General features: G+C 44.8%; 1 protein-coding gene across 3 annotated transcripts in view; it reads left to right on the top strand.

Moving 5' to 3' along the window:
• The window catches only part of Med13l (mediator complex subunit 13L), a 221882-nt gene that overhangs the window by 29550 nt on the left and 174771 nt on the right, over window positions 1-17561 (top strand). For all 3 annotated transcript variants that reach the window (XM_021222486.2, XM_021222487.2, XM_029533617.1), the window contains exon 2: window positions 7097-7334. In XM_021222486.2, the coding sequence (XP_021078145.1) occupies window positions 7097-7334 (238 nt within the window). The remainder of the gene's footprint in view (window positions 1-7096; window positions 7335-17561) is intronic.

The following is a 17561-nucleotide window of genomic DNA, read 5'->3' on the forward strand; positions in this document are numbered from 1 at the left end:
AGACCTTGGGTTCATACCATGTTGATTTAAAGTTAATTTTTGAAGACGCCTTGTTTAGAAACCTTTTACTGTTGATAATTTTTTCTCTCCCCTATGTGAGGTCATGTCCCACAATATGAAGCTGTCTTACCCGAGCATCCCTCATCTTTTCCCTGTTGTCTGAAACCTCGGAGTCCTCAGTCAGAGTGGACATGTGTCCAGCAGCAGCTTCCTGAGGGGTCTTTACTAGGACCGTGTGATCCACCACAGTCACTTGGTCCAAGCTTGGCCTTCCTTGGCTTCCCCCCAGCTCCAGCCTCTCCCTCGTGGCTCAAACGCTGCAGACCTGGAGAAGATGCTTCTTCACACACGAGGAGTTGAGTGTTCGGGCCGCTCCTCCTGCTCTGCATTTGGTGGTTCTATGCTGCCGCCTGCTTTGGCTGAGGGTCTCCAGATTTGCTCTAGAGACCCTGGGAGTCACTGCACTTTGCCCTCTTGCTCATGTGATGTCTTCCTTCATGGAGGCTGGAGGGTCTTGTCTTGTAGCATGCCACAGTGGAGTGGAGCCTTTTCTGGGGCCCATCTCACTGCTCCTTTTAGGGATCCAGAGGGGCCTTTTCATGTAGTGTCTCACAGGGGTTTTTAGAGAGAAGTTTCCATGAATTATTATATTAGGTAATTCTTCATTGTTTTCTTTTTCTAAGAGTTTTTACTTTTTATTTTTATTTTTATTCCATAGTGGAACCCTAGGCATGCTGGGCAAGTGCTCTGCAGCAAGCTGTAGCTTCAGGTCGTGTTGCAACCAGGGGGCTGCAGCCAGGCTCTAGGACTCTGTGCTTAGCTTTTAACTTTCTTGGTTCATCTTCCCATTTAATTCCCACCCTTCCCTACCTGCCTGGTTTTTATTTGTCAGCCTTGTGTTTGTGTGAGCTCCTGAACTTCATCTTCCATGTATTTCACTGAGTTTTCTTTTAATTCTACTTTCTTTGAGCATTCTGTTCCCTTTCAGTTTTAAATGGTTACACTGTTCTGTAAGGTTTCCTATATTTATTTTATATGTAAGAGTCATTTGCCTGTATATGCAATATGTGTTTTTCAGGTGCCTGCAGAATTTAGAAGAGGAGGGCATCAGATGCCCTGGAACTGGAGGCAGGGGTGGTTGTGAGCACTCTACTCTGCTGCTGCTGGGAATTGAACCCTGGTCCTCTGCAAGAGCAGCCAGCACTCATAACCACTCAGCCAACTCTGCAGTTTCTGAGAGAATCAGCGATGGATGCTCTAGATGTTTTCTTCTCACATTTTAGGTTTTCCCTCTAACCTTTGTAGCCCTTGATCATAGAGGCGCTGATGGCAAAGCTGTAGTTTCCAGTTTATGAGTGCTGTCTCTTACAGTGCCTGCACACATGGGGGAAGGCTGTTTTTGTTTGGAGAACTTGAGTTAGTATTTTGGGGCCATTCTCTGTAGCATGTAAGATTCCAGACTGCTTTGGGATTTTTTTCTAGACTGGCTATCAGCTGTCTGGTACTTCAGGGTTGACTGGGAAGGCGCCCCCTGGCTGTTACCTTATCCTTGTGTACATAGAGGTTTACCCTCCATAGCATAGCCTCTGCCTCCTCCATTGCTCTTGCCCCCTCCATAGCCTCTGTCTTTGGAGAAGTTTCTTCTGTTCTTTGCTGGGATACAGTGGGAGAATGTCTCAATCTCTCAGGCCTGGTCAACCGGCTTCAAACTATTTTCTTACCATGTCTCTCTCTTCTTCTCAACTCCTCAAAGAGGAAGTGCTGGTGTCCACAGCTCCTAAGGTTGAAGAGCACTTTTTCCAGTGGCTTGCATCCCACCCACCTTTTCTGTCTCTGGGGTTGGTTACTTAGGGCCGCATCTTTCCTGAGCACCAGCATCACAGTCTTTGAAATGTAGATGCTTTTTTTTGTCTTGCCTGCTGTTGAGTCTATAGTTACAGGGAGAGAATAGCCCAAAGAAGCAAATTTCTTCACTGATGCTTAGTGTGGTTTAAATAGAGCAGAAGCAAAAGTGTGTGTGTGTGTGTGTGTGTGTGTGTGTGTGTGTATGTTTACCCTGCCATTCTTACCTGGAGCCGATTAGTTACATTGTAACAAAAGCTTTCCATTATATGCAACATTTGTTTTTCTTTCCTAGCTTTGATCTGTGAGGTGATTTAATGTGTTTACTATATTTTCCTAATCTGCTAGAGTAGTAATTCTGTCACAGTAGGGAAAGGGCAAAGGCACACTTGAGATTTTCTAGGGCACTTATGTTGGCAGTAAGAGGTGCATGTCCTCCGCCTCCCATGGCCTTCCGCATGCTAAGCGAATGCTGGACCACTGAGTTCCTTCCTGCACTTCAGCCCAGTAGGTTTCTTAAGTCTGAGTGTCTTCTGGAAATTTTGTCACTGATGGTTCTGAGCTGTCTGAGAAGGGTTTGTGTAATTTACAGTTGCCTTTGCCAGTGAGATGTAATTAGTTTGGGGCAGGAGATGAGCTCATTTATTGTATGTAGGTCAGCCGGAGCACTTTATAGCTCCTAAAGCTGGGGTACCCTGGGGTGGAGCAGGCTTCCTGACCTCATGGAGGCACGCTGTTGAGAGAGCAGGCCCACAACCTGTATGTCTTATCTCCTGCACTGTTGGATCTGGGGTGGCAAACCTCAGTTTGTTCTTACCAACAATACATCTGTAGGTTTTACTGTGCTTTAGCACCAGTGAATCTAGTTTTAACTCTGGGGCAATGTTGCAAATTTATGATGTTGCCTGTGAAACATCTAGTGTGAAAAGCAAGAGCTATGAACTAAGACTAAGTCAATACAGAGGCTCCACATCACATGTAGGATGTTGGTTGGGAAGGGCGTTGCTGTTGGGTCTGTTTGAATCTACTCAGCATCCTTGCCAGCTGACTACAGTGGCCTTCTCTTCAGCTGTCAGCTGTCCCACCTGCTCAGCTCCTCTTTCAGTAAACCTTCACTTCCCCTGTTGAACACAGCCCTTCCCCCACCCCCTCTTTCTGTTAGGGTAGGTAGTTTCTTTTAAAACATACATATCCTCCAAGAAGTCTACTATCCTCCAGCGATTGTGTGTACATGCCTGTGGCAGTAAGGATCAGAATCTCTGGATTCTTGAGATGGTGCTACCACTCTGATGGATTGTTTTTATTGCCCCAGGAAGACCACGGAAAGAGCCATGAACATTCTTAGATTAGAGAGCATGGCCGTGTGCTTGCGTCATTGCTAAGTTGAGCCCATGGTGCTTTCGTTGTCTGATTCCCTAATCCTCCAGGGCTAATTTTTAACATTAGCCTCATGAAGGAGCATGGCAGAATGGAAAGAATTTATGTTTCAGATTCAGTTGTGGCTTCAATGTAGCTATGTTTGGAACCTGTCATTTGTCAGGTTTATGGTTCTGGATGAATTATTTAACTGTGAGGAGTCTTAACTTCTTGAGCTATGTGGCTGGAAGGTCTGAGGCAGGTGGGAAGAACTCAGGTGCCCAGTGGAGTCAGGCTCTCAGTGCCAAGGGCTGGAGCTGTTCACATGGGAGGACCACCTTTGCTCCTTGAGTAGTAAACTCTACCTTTTTGGTTTTGTATTTTTAGAACTTATCTGAAATTATGTATTTGTTTATTCTTTTAACATAAATATATCGCTAGGATAATTTGAATATCAAAATGCTTAAAGGTTTGTTAAAAAAAAAGTCTTGGAAAGTAAGAGATTGAACTGGTGGCCAGCCACCCATGCTCAGTGAGCTTTCTGCCCCTGCTCTATCCCCAGGTCTCTGCTCAGCAGGTCTGGGTCTTCAGGCGGCCTGCATCTCCAGATGGACTTGTGCCACTAGGTTCAGGACTGATTCAAGACTTTGAAAAGAAAAGCTTGAGTGTTAGAGATAGGCATTTGTCAGAAATGGGGGAAACAGGGCCAGTGAGATGGCTCAGCAGGTAAAAGGGCTTGCTGCTGAGGTGAGAATCTAGGTCAGTGCCTTGTACTCCCATGGTAGAGAGAGCTGATTCCCATCCTGAACACTTCTAGACAGCAAATAAATGAAAGACTGAAAAATAAAGAGGGGCTGGAGAGTTTTTGTGTCTCAGTAATCAGGAGCCCATGTTGACTTTAGACCCAGGCTTGCTTGGTTTCATTTCTGACGTTTCTTGCAATGCCTTTCTGCTCCATTGCTCTGGGGCTGAGAGGAGGTGAGCACTGCTGGGCTTAGCAAGCAGAGACTCCACACTCGTAGGAGATAACAGGCTATGCTGGGACAGGGTGCTGGGTCTTCAGCTTTGCCCTTAGTAGACACTGAGCCAAGACTGAAAACACCCCCTCATCCCCACCCCCCACCCCGTGGGTTGGCTTTATCATAGTCATCTGTTAGGTGTCAAGGCTTATCGAGGTAGACTTTTTATAATACTTAATTTTAGCTTTAAAGCAAGGGAACTGAATGTTTTGAAATAATTGGAAGTTTCCCAGTTCCTTTGGCTGACTAGTTAGGAGCCTGTGGCAGGCAGTGCTGTGTGGAGCTTACAGTACACTGCTGCACGGACAACTTTGTGAAGAGCACAGCAGGTGACAGTGGTTTCCCACTGCCACTGAGAGTGGGCACAGGAAGTTGGTGCAGAAGCTGGGGCCAGAGAACAGTTTGGAGTCAGCCAGATGTTTGCCTGCTGAGCTTCGAGGGCGGGCACTACAGGTGAAGGAACGAATGAAGGAACGAAGGAACATGCTCCAGTGAGTCTCCGTGTCGCTTTCCTGGGGACAGACTCAGCCAGAGCATGAGTCTCTACTGTGCCCTAGTTTTCTACACTTAAAGCATGGTCCCTGTCATAGTGATTTGTCCTGCGTGTTTGCTGCCCGCGCTCTCCTGCCCAGGGTCCTTGGGCCTAGGACCGTGTTCTGCTTAAGTGATGAGTGTTCTCCGTATCTTCTCCAAAGCCAACTACTCTGTTTTTATCACCTTGGACACTTAGAAATTAATGTTAGGCTTCCTGATTAAAGCACAGAGATATTACTTTTATTAGAAGAAACATGGGGGCTTGAACAGAAAATTAGATAAGAGTGTGGGCATGGCGGTGAAAAGAGGGGTACACCAACGAATCACTTCCTCAGCCTGGGAGAGCTCAGAGAGCTCACACGCTGTCCTCCTGTCAGGGTTGTTTGCCTGCCCTGCCTCAGATCCCCAGGCCACACAGAAATGCAGTGTTTGCATGTACCTAGGATGGTTTTAAGATTCCATTTGCCTGATGCAGTGTAGATGCTGTGTAAATACTGGGCATACCTTGTTGCTTAAGGAAAATATGCCAGGCATGGTGTCCCGCACCTTTAGGCCCAGTACTTAGGAGGCAAGTGCAGCTTGCTTAATTGGAATCCAGCTTGGCTTACATAGTAAGTTCAAGGCCAGCTAGGGCTACATAGTGAGACTGTCTTAAATATACGTGCGCACACACACACACACACACACACACACACACACACACACACACGCATGCTGTGTGTCAGCTGTTTAAGTACTTGGGTTGCAGATGGTTACTTTTCAGCCCTGTGGTGCTTCAGTTTTAAAGAATTTGTTCATAAAAATGACTGCCTTTGTGGGAGAGGAAATGAAGGGATGGGGGCACGTGGGCTGTTGGACACAGGACTGTGGTGGATCAGCTTTGCTCTGGTCCAGTACATGGTCCCAGTTTGTCGATACTAAGTAAGGACTATCCAGTTCATCTGACCCAAGCTTCAGGAAACGCGAATGTAGAAGTGTGTGAACTGCGTGCAGCACACACAGCCTCTTCTTGCTTGTTTAAAGTTCCGTGCTTTAAAACATGTGCTAAGGAGGCAGGGCTCTGTGCTGCACACTAAGTAACATGCCTCGGCTGCTGCCTGGGAGCCGCAGCTGTGTTAACAGCTCCTTCCCCAGGAGCTTTTCAGCGTGCTGTGCTGCCCTGGTGACATCTCCCACCTCCTGAACTGGCTGCTGAGGTGGGGGCTCGGGGTGAGGGAGTGGGAATTCCTCGGAATGTCTTCTACAAGCGGAGACCCCCTTCTTCCAAGTCCTTGGGACCAGATGTTTCAGATGGTGGATTTTCAGATACAGGGCTGTTGACATATGTTTCTCTGGCTTGCCATCCCTAGTGTGAAGTGAGCTCAAGTGCTTCCAAGTGTGGATTTAGAAGTAGTGTGAATGTCAGGTTTTTGTGTTAGGAACAATCAACTTGGACTTTTGTTGTTGTTGAGATGGTCCCTCTAACATAGCCCTAGATGTCCTGAAACTTGGTTTATAGACTAGGCTGGCCTCAAACTCACAGGAGATCCATGTTCCTGCCTCCCAAGTGCTGGGGTTAAAGGCATGGGTCACCATGCCTCAACCGCTATTTTAAAATCTTATTTGTTTTATGTATTTATAAAAATATTTCAAAGTTTTCTTTTAAATATGTACAAGAGTTTTGTCTGCATGTATGTGTGTTCACCAGGTATGTCCTGTGCCCATAGACATGAAGAAGAGGGCACTGGCTTTCCTGGGATCAGAGTTAAGAGGGGTTGTGAGCCACTATGTGGTGATGGGAATCCAACTGTGGTCTCCTCTAAGAGCGCTGGTGCTTTTATCTGTTGACTGATCAATCTCTCCGTCCTTATTTGATTTTAAAATAAGTATAATTTGTGAATTGAACAGGAAGTAATAATTGAAGATAGTATTTTAAAAATATGGGTACCAGGCTGGGTGATGGTGGTGCACGCCTTTAATCCCAGCACTCGGGAGGCAAAGGCAGGTGGATTTCTGAGTTCGAGGCCAGCCTGGTCTACAAAGTGAGTTCTAGGACAGCCAGAGCTACACAGAGAAACCCTGTCTCGAAAAACCAAAAAAAAAAAAAGGTACTTAGTAAATGGTCAGGAGAATAAAAAATTTTCAGCAGCACATAATGATTACCAGCTTGTTTTATTTTGGTATTTAATATGATAAGTTTGTTCTGACACCCTTCTGATGTGTGCTCATTTGAAAAGACCTTGCGGTGTGAAGTTTAATATAAATGCCTACTTTATCTGCGTTCCCTTTCTGTAGGAATTTGCTTTTAGTGGTCTGTAAGTAAAAGGAAAAATCAAAACTATTGCAAATTTCTTGTCGTTTTCCAGGCTGAACTCACAGGAATCAAATGGCGTAGGTACAATTTTGGAGGGCACGGGGACTGTGGACCCATAATTTCAGCCCCAGCCCAAGATGATCCAATCCTGTTAAGTTTCATCCGCTGTCTGCAAGCGAACCTGCTATGTGTCTGGCGTCGAGATGTCAAGCCAGACTGCAAAGAGCTCTGGATATTCTGGTGGGGAGATGAACCCAACCTAGTGGGAGTAATCCATCATGAACTGCAGGGTAAGGATTTTGTTTTTCCTTAAAAATTATTTGCATATGTTTTTTGAAAAATTGTACATTTTGGAATTTATATTTAGGAGTTGCTTAAGACAGAGATCCCAAGCAAGCAGTGAACAGTGTGTTTGTCAGAAGAATAGCCTCACTCCCCCACCCCTGCCCCCACATTTCCCTTTCCTTAAACTCTCTTGTTCTTCCTTAGTCATGCTGAAAATTAGAACCTTGTAAAATCGCCTTAAGTCTATTTTTTTATTATTTACAGACACAGTCAATATGTAGCCTTAAACTTAAACTCCTTCTGGCTCAGCCTCTTGCAAACTGGGATACAGGGGTCCACCACCCTGGCCTTCTGGCGTCTGAAATCATTACTGTTAGAGTATACCCAGTGGGCAGTGTCTGGGTGGAGACAAGGCTCTGGCCCTGTTTTTAAGTTAATAGTGAGTTGTGAGTAACTAGTAAGGCAGCTATAGGAACAGAAATTGTCTTTTCCCTTTGGACTTTGCCAGGTCAACTCTTTATGGGCAAATTGAAAATGCAGAAATCTAATGCACCCTTTACTGGACAAATCTCAAATTGACCTTGGATACTGTTTTTGGGAAAGATAAGTTTCTATAAAGTATTTCAGTTTATTTCTCTTACTGATTCCAGAAATACTAATTTTTAATTAACTAAATTTTGACTTCAGTTTGCATCTGACACCTGGAAACTTTGATCAATGTAAACATATTTGTTAGTCTAAACTATTTTTTATGTTTACCGTACATTTACAGTAGCAGAAAATATTATTATTAGTTTCCACTCCTCTAGCCAAGTTTCTCGTTCATGCCCTACAGAATTCTCTAGGTCAGGAGCCGTTCCAGGGTTCCTTCTGTGGTTTGGAGGCAGGCCTGCCCACACTGCTGTGCTGCCCGAGGACTCCCTGAGTCCGAGCTGTGTGGAGCTGTGTGACAGGCTGTGTACCTCGCTTGGCTAGCCCACGTCTTCGTGGGGAGTGCTGCTGGTTCTTTTCGCCTGACTTTAGAACTTAACCTGCTCTAGTTAATTTGTGGTTGAAATGTTGCAGGCATTGCTGAGATGTTTTGGTAGTTTATGTTCTTATTATTTATTATGGGAAGACATAAAACAAACTCCAGTGTATTCTTGTGTGTCTGTTTTAAAGGTTCTAAATTTGCCTAAAGGATTTCCTGCCAAATTCTTGAAACTTGTTGGCAGCCCTGTTTTTTTTTTGTTTTTTGTTTTTTCCCTGTTGGTGGTGTATCTCGTGACAGCAGCTAGGGGGCAGTACAGCACAGTGGACTAACTGAACTACCTCTGGGCTGCAAACCTCTTCTCTGATGCTCTAGTGTGTGTTCACTCTGTCTAGGGGAGGTTGCTTACTAGTGCGCTCCTCTGCAGAGTCTCAGGGTTTCTGTCCATCTCCGAGCCTTGTGTAGTTAGTAGGTGGTGTGGGTGGAGTCAGGGCTTCACACTGCCTGTGGTTTGGGTTTTTAGAGAACTTCTAGCTGGTAGTGGCCCCTGTTATATTTGTGTTTGTTTGAATGTAAAACTATTGCATTCTTTTAGTTTTTTCATGTGTGGATTCTTAAACATTTTTCTCCTTTAGTTTCTAATCTTAAAAAAATATTTCAAACTCTCACTGATTGGTGGGAGGGTATGTGCACCATGGCATGGCTGTGGAGATCATAGGACAGCTTTTGGGAGTTCTCTCTCGTCTCCTTTGCCATAGGTCCTAAGGCTTAGGCCCAGGTAATTTAGTAACAAGCACCTTTACCTGCCGAGCCATTAGGCTCAGGTAACTTAGTGACAAGCACCGTGGTTACCTGCGGAGTCGCCTCCTAGCTCTTTCCAGTTACTTCTGGTTCTGCTTCTCCTTCCTGATGTCTTCAATTCATTTCCTAACAAGTCAGAAAACAAACAGCCTGGCTTGACAGCAGAGTGAGTGCTGTTGTGGGAGACCAGCTTGTCGCAGCGCTAAAACTCGTGTAAGCATGGGCTCTTCTTCCTGAGCTGCATAGTTCATTAATTTGAGAATATACTGGCAAAGAGTTAAGCAAAGATTTGCTTATTTTAAAATGGTTTTTGTTTTGTTTTAAATCATAGAAGTGTTCTTTTTTTCTTCCTTTATTTTACAATCAAAGTCACTTTGTAGGTGTGGCTGACCTGGAACTTGCTTTGTAGACCAAGCTGGCTTCAAACTCATAGGAATCCACCTGCCTCCGCCTCCTGAGTGCAGGGGTTAAAGGCGCGCACCACTTCCTGCAGACACACTACATTTTAATTAGACAGGCCAGCAGGATGACCATTGAAAGGCGGAGGAGGAGGCAGCGGGGACACTGCTCTTTGAGCATGGGCCTGAGCTGAAGCTGTCAGCTGAAGGTTGTGTTTGCCATGGGGAATGACAGGGAATGGCATCTTGTTTATGCTCTTTCATTTTGAGAACTGTAAGTGCCTGCTCTTGCTGAGCAGCCATGGCCTCCTGAGTGTCTCCTCTTCTGGGTGCTCTAAGCGTTGGGAAAGTTAGAGCCAGTCCCACAAGTTGTCCACTTCTGCATGTAAAAGTGGCTGAAAGTAAAGTCTATGACTCAAGCATTAGGAGATATTTGAAATCTAATTAGAAAAGTGAGTGGCATAGTGAGGTGTAGAGTGGTCAGGAAAGCCTTGGGGTAGGGGAGGAACAGAGTTCCTATTGGTTGCAGTAGAATTGAGAGTGTAACAGGTTCTTTCCTGGTCAGTCTATTTAAGAGTTACTCTAATTTGGGCAATATAAATGTTAGCAGAGTCCTGCCAGCAGATGTGAGTATTAGGCTCGGGCAGGCAACACTGTTACGACATTACCAGGAGCACTGAAGTACTTACCAGGGGTACTGAAGTTCATGCTTTTTGTTTATGTTTTGCACCTTGTCATGGTATGACTTAATATCATATGGCTGGCAGACCACAGTAAACACCAAGCTGCTGCTCGGTACCTATGTGTACACAGTACCTATGTGTGCACGTTAGTAAAGCAGCCTCACGGAATGACAGTGCGTGTTCCTTCAGGACACAGTGTTGGATCCATAGCCATACTTGGAATGCCCTGTGAGGGAAGGTCTCGGTGAGGCCAGGGAAGGAAGGTGGGGCGGGCATTGTGAGTTCTGGAGGTGTGGCTTTGGATCCGACCTAGTGATGTCTACATAGTTACTTATCAGCTGGGAACCTCTGCTCAGTCTGTTTAACCCGTCAATGTCTGAGCTTTACGAGGCTAAAGTTAATAAGGACCTGAGCTGGCACACATAGCAGTCACTCTGGAACTGCTGTGTAGCTGTCGGCCATTGCTACTGCACTGACCACCCTGAGCTCGCAGATGAGAATTACATTTTGGCATTTTTCTAAGCAATTGATTCTGCTCTGGGTATCAGGTAGTACCAAATATTAATGCCCACTTTTAAGCTGAAATAATAATTTTCTAGTTTTAATGTTTGGGTGAGGGCTGGGTAATAATACAAATGCACAGCAGCAAAGGGAATGGACTCATAGGAATTGCATCTGCATTTCCCATACATTCCCTCTCTCGGTGTGCATGTGTGTGTGTGTTATGGGTGTGCATTTGCTTCTGTGGACATGTGTGCATGTGTGGACATGTTATGGGCATGTGTGTGCTACTGTGGACATGTTGTGGGCATGTGTGTGCTACTGTGGACATGTGTGTACATGTGTGTGCATGTGGGTGTGCATGTGCTACTGTGGACATGCAGTAGAGATTGGAGGACAACTGTTGGGAGTCCTCTCCTCCCTCCACAGATTCTGTCTGGGTCTTGGATGCAGGTCTGCAGGCTTGCGTGGCAAGGGCTTTTACCTGTTGAGCCATCTTGCTGGTCCCTTCTCTACATTTCATAGTAAAGCCAGATTGTTGCACGAGGAGGACAGTTGTTTTAGCTTGTTATAAGTATGCTCTAAGTAGAACTCAGATTGCTGCCACGTGTCAAAGCAGGGAACCTCGTGAGAGTGTGTGGCTGTATGAGTGGCTCTACTTGTGAGTTCACTTAGAGGGATTTATAGTCTGAGGGGTGTACGAGAGGTGCATGCACGGACCACTGCTAAGAATATATGACAGGGTAGACCAGGATGGCTGGGGCCTCACTGGGATTAAAGATGGGTGTCACTACAGCCAGCCTAAAACATTGGTATCACATTTCTGTTTTCCTGTATTTTGTTTTGATTTAGTTTGCCAAGGCTATAAAGTAGTAATAGTTTTCATTGTATGATGACTGTGTGAACGTACATGCTTACTTAAATATTTGACTTAATGAGTTACACATACTGAAGAGATGTGACATTTATTAAGACTTGAATGAGGAACAAAGTCTTATTATGAAATTATGAAAAGATATCTACTCAGATTCTTTCATATAGAAAGAGAATCAGTGAACTAGAATTATTAACGTACACATGCTTGAAATTGAGAGAGCAAGCTGAAGTCTTAACTTTCTACTGTAAATAACATCAGTGTGTTACCGCAGGCAACTTACTGAACCATGTAATTAGGTTTTTTTAAAAGAAAAAATGAGACATTTATACCAAGATTGTAGCGAGATAGAATGTGAAGGGAGGGCTTGTGTTCCACTGATACAAAAATTAAGCAATTGGCAAAATTTTAAAGATTATTGCTTTAGACAAAAGTCCAATGAAGTTTGACTTGGGGGTTGTTATTGGGAAGCAGAGGCATGATTTTTTTTTTTTTTTAACCAACATGAAACTCTATATACAGTGAGCCCAAGTAATTTTCTTTTAAAATTATTTCTATTATTATGTTGTGTGCATGTGTTTGTCTGTGGGTGAATTTGTGCACGTGAGTGTGGGCACCTGAGGAGCTCAGCGCCACTGGGTCTCTTAGAGATACACCTGCAGGTGTTGAAGCTGCCTGACGTGGGCTCTGGGAACCTCCATAAGAGCAGCGAGCACTCGCCTCCGCTGAGCCTCCTCTATAGCCTGTAAAGTCTCCTTTCACCAAGTGTTAGTTATCTTTGGAGCAGAGATACCAATTGACAGTAGGTAAACTATTTCATGCATGAATGGGATTAATTTGGTGAGGAGCGGGCTGTGGGGTGTGGCCATTGACGCATGTCAGTTTTGAGTAGTGCCGTGCTCGGTTATCTCTCCTACCCTCTGGTTTCTTTTTCTTTCAAAAGCTTGTCTTTGCATAGCAAACTTTTTAAGATTTAGTTGGGGTTGTTATCCATTAAAAGGATAAAATTGTAGCCCTTATTCAGGGAGGCCAATTTAAGTGTATGACTGGAAAACCAGGAGACTTCATAAATGTTGCTAGAGCCAAAGGCCTAATTCAAGAAGTAACTGCATATTTGAATATCGGCCTTGAAAGGCTTTAGGGACAGGTATATGTAGAGAACCGGTCTTGGCTTTATTAACACTTTTTTTTTTTTTTTTTTTTTTTTTTGCTGCCGTAGTCAAATGACATTGTGTTCTCACTGCTCTTTTCTATAAGAAAGGGCATGTATCCCTGACATAAACTGGGGTTTCCAGAAGGAGCTAGATTTTTGCGGGTGAGCAAGGTCTGTACACAGGATCCCCTCAATGTTGTCATGGTCTGTCTTTGCATTAAATGTAGCTGACCCAGCTGCAAACCAAAGAGCAGGAGGAGTCCCTGCTTTATCACCTCCCTGGTCGCATTAGCGGTTAGCCTCGAAACACCCAGTTAGTCTAGACTAATCCCAGAACCTAGCAGATTCCATGTTGACAACAGAACGGAAGGTAAATGAAATGCTTTTGGGTCAATAAAAACTTGATACAAATGCTTGATAACTGTTATCGTCTGCCAGTGTAAAGTGGCTTGCTGCAGTGCTAGGCTCTGGCTGTGGTCGTTGGAGGAGGCCTCTCCATTTGTATCTACCCATCCATCCTTTGTCATGTGGGAAAACACAAGGCCTGTGGTTTGCAAAGGCTTGGATGAGGTGGTGGGCAGTACCTAGGCTGCCCTGAGTTGTTCTGTGGCCTCTGTGCTTAAAGTGAGGGAGACTAACATGGTTTGTGGATCTCTATGCTGAGTTTAGTAATAGAGAAATGTTTATAGCACAGTTTCCATTTGATTTTGTTTTATGCCTCTCTAGTTGGAAATGAGAACTTAATCTACTCGCCCATGAGTAGTATTAGCAGCTAAGGTTTCTACAACTGATCTCAAGTATGGGAACCATAAGGGACACATAGATACACAGGACACACTGACAAGCTTCCGCAGATGCAATCTCTGGCACTCACTGTGACTCATTTTCTGACTAAGCTGATGCCCTAATGTGACCTGAAGAGATTCCCTCGGATCTACTACAGCTGGTCATTGGTCAGTGATTTTCTTTAGACTTTCCCATAAGTTCTGGGCCATATACCCTCTTACAAACTCAGTGTTGGCGAATGCATTGTCTGTGTGATTGGGTCTTGTTTTGACCCTGGCAGTGAGTTCAACCAAAGCCCATTATCCTTGAGGCCCATCTAGGGCTGAGCTAAAGGCCCCATGACGGTGCAGCTGTCTGTGCTGTTGCAGTAGTGGGACTGAATGGGAAGGCTGCCAGGGCCTGTGGTGACAGAGCACTTTGCAGTCTAGAGGTGATCCCACAGCACAACTGAGTTGACTGAAAAGGAATACAAGGATGAAGACAAGAATTCTTGTGTGTGTGCCGTGGGAAAGCAAAGACTAGACCCCCAAGTGCCGGCCATTAGCCTCTTTCCTGTACATGCAGAATACCTCAGTTTTAGAAGTTACTTTTATTTCTCAATTTTCTGGGTTTGGGGAGGAGGCAAGATGCCTTTCTGAGTTAAATATGAAAGGCTTTTGTTTGCCTGGCAGGCTTCCTGACATAGCAGTGTCCTGGAGGGACTTACCTACAAGTGCCTGTCTGAGAAGTGAGGTGTGAACTCGTTTAAATGTGAGCTATTTTGGTGTTTGCTATTCATAAGGACGTATGCTATTCACACGGAGATATATTTAGCCTAGAGCAAACAAATTCAGATATTCTGTGCTGAGTTTCAGGTACTGTGTTTTTAGCTTGTTTTAGAAAGTGGCCTGGTAGATGTTTATCATGAGAATCAGGCCTGCAGTGGCACCCTTGGACGGCAGCAGTCTGTGTGCGAAGGGCAAAGGTGTTTGGTGGTGCCTCTGTGTCAGAAGCCCGGCATTGAATGACTTTGTCTGTCACATGTTACAGATGCTAATGAGTACTGCAGGTGACTGTCTAAGGTGGCTGTTCTCTCCCCTGCTTTCTCCTGGAAAGCCTTGAACTCACCCAGTTTCCACCTTCCAAGTGCTAAGATTGCAGATGTGTACCACCGCTCTGCCACCGTAAGGAATCACACGGGGGTTCAGTGTTGAGAAAGGTAGTCTCACAGCATTGCTGGCTCGACTGTGTGAGATGAGGTCCTGAACATTTTGTGTGGGAATCACAGATAGGACCCGCTGTTTTAAACTGTGTGTGTCTGGGAAGCCACAGTTTGTCCTGATCAGGAGCTGGTCGAACTCCTTACAGGCATGGCGCGTGTAGAACTGATAAGGCTGTTTGATCCACAAGGATTATGGCTCCATGTTCGTTCTGTGTGCCATAATGAATGCTGCTTCTTCACATAGTTTATTGGTAGGATCATTTTTATTTGTACTTACTGTACCTAATTTTAAAGTAGCAGTAAACTAGGAATAGATAATGGCCCTGACACTAGACAGTGATGAGATATTTACAGTTAGAGTCTTGTGTGCCAGATATTTGATCAATCTTTAGTAGAAAGTAGTTTTACCTTGACTTTTTTCCGTCTTACTTTGAATGACTTACAGGAAATAGTCGGTTCTGCTGCTTTGCCTATACCTCTGCTGTTGATAGATTTAGTACACACAGAACACATGGTGGCTTTTGTCGTGGTTACTGGGGTCGTGTGAGTTAGTCTCTTAACTTCTCCTAGCACTGTTTTGGTCGAGACTCGTTCTTTAAATAGTAGAACACACACTTTCTGTCAAATTTTAAGATGTTTTAAGTTTTATTCTTTCAGAGAGTGTATATTTCTGTGAACGCATGGGACTCTGTTCTCTCTCTCTGGGATGTGGGTTGGAACTCAGGCTGTCCAGCTTGACCAAGAGCAAGCACCCTTGCGTGATGGTTCATTCACTTTGCTGGTTAGTTTGCAGTTTAGCTTTTACCAGTTGTTGATGGCTTCTTCAGATACATCAGAATCCGTTTCTCCTCTCTGTTGCTCAAACCTAGGGCCTTGCACTGGCTAGGTGAGTGCTCAGTACCTCAGTCTGAGAGGCGGGGATCTAGAAGAAGCTGGCTTTGTCATGTAGTTTCCATGTGGAAGTCTGAGTACAGGGTAATTGAGCTGGAAGAAGCAAATATTGACTGAGGTCTTACTCTCACGTTATTCCCGGTAGTCGCAGCTGACCCTGTGCTCCTGCTGCCATAGGTGTTTATACGGTGGGTGCCGCCAGAGCCACGCTGGGCTGCTGGGTGGTCCATGTGTGCCGCTCAGATCGTGCGGGCGGTCTAACTCAATGCTGAGAGCATTTTAGAATACAGGCTCTAAGCATTCCAAGGGCCAAAGTGTTTCCAAAGCATGGTGGATTCCTGTAATTCCAGCATTCCTAGGAAGAGGCTGGGGAATTATCATCAAGTTTGAGTTCTAGGCCAGCCAGTGTTATATCTCAAGACTTGTCACAAACAAAACAAACCAGAACAAAGAAGTTGGAAGCATTTTCTAGTTTCTTTACTTTTTTCTCAGAGTCTGTAACTAACTCTTTTTAAAATTGGCGAGTTAAGCTTGAAACTGTTTTGTTTGCTTTCTGAGACAGGGTCTCCCTGTGTAACCCAGACTGTTCTAGGAATCACTGTATACACGGGGCTGGCCTCGAACTTGGAAAAGCTTTATTAAAAAAAAGAAAGATGGAAAAGCTAAAGGACCAGTTTTACCTAAATCTCACATGGCAGTGGCTGGCATGCCTTTCAGAAGTAGCCATTCTTCCTTCCTCTGAATCAAATGCTTTGACCCTTCAGCAGATGGTCCACCCGAAGACACTCTCAGCCAGTCATGTCATTGCATGTTAAGCGGAAATTCCAGGCAGAGACACCAGAGGTATTCTGAGGAACCCAGGAGAGAGCTGTGAGAAGCCAGACAGCGTTGAGATCTGGCCCACAGACTCACCTATCCCCCACAACCTCCCCCCCCCTGCCCTCCCCTTTTTGACTTTGACTTTGCACAAAGGGCAAAGATACCATTGACTCACCAAGTGGCTAGGATCCACAGGACTGTTCTGTCTTTAAGTTTGAGTGCCAGTTGTTTTGCGAATACAGAAAACTAACCTTGCCTTTGTTATATTTAGGAGGAGTGGGTCATAATTACCAATATGCTAATTACTGTAAGGAGAATTTGAATTACATAACTAGCGTAAAGCTACTAACTGTTAAGGAAACTAAGCTGTTAGTTATTTTTTATTCTGTATCTTGGCTTTAAAATAATGTTGCTAAAAAGACAACTTGACCACGGAAGGCCTCGTGGATTAATTTAACAGAGGCGCACAGGTGACCCTCAGGAGTAGTGGTTTTCAACCTCCGGCTCATGACCCCTACCTTCTCTTACGTATTTATTTTAATTTTTAAAGATTTTTTTTTATATGTGTATGAGTATATGCAGGACTTTGATAAGTTTTAAAATTAGAGGTGGCATGAAAATGTTGCTGGTCCTCACGTGGGGATGTTGTTGGGCTTACAGGCAAAGAAGCAATCCCTTGTAACTCACCAGTCAGGCAAGAGTGTGCTCTGTAGGGAAACAGTTGCTATGCGCATGGCGGTAAGGTAGTGAGTGTAGGGTTTGCCAGACATCCTTGCTGGCCACTGGGTAGATAGGCAGTTAGAGAGCAGGCATGGTCCCAGTGAGGACACGGCCATCTCTCCTGGCCTTCAGCTCCTGGGATGAAGTGATCTCGCCCTGTCACTCACCTGTCACCCTGATTGTAGGAGAAGCAAGAAGAGGAAAAGCAGTTAGTGAACATCATAGAAACTGCTGGTGCCCAAACTGGAGGAAGGTTTGGGTTATAGATATATTTCATTTATATTGAGGATATGCATGTATGTACGTACGTATGTATGTATGTATGAATGTGACAGCAAGTCCATTAGGTTTGGCTTATATTTGAAAATATTTCTCTGGCTTTACCTTTGAACTAGACATTCTGAAGGGCTGGTTTATAGCTTACTCTTTCCTTTC

Source organism: Mus pahari, chromosome 23, assembly GCF_900095145.1.
Source record: "Mus pahari chromosome 23, PAHARI_EIJ_v1.1, whole genome shotgun sequence".
Classification (NCBI taxonomy): domain Eukaryota; kingdom Metazoa; phylum Chordata; class Mammalia; order Rodentia; family Muridae; genus Mus; species Mus pahari.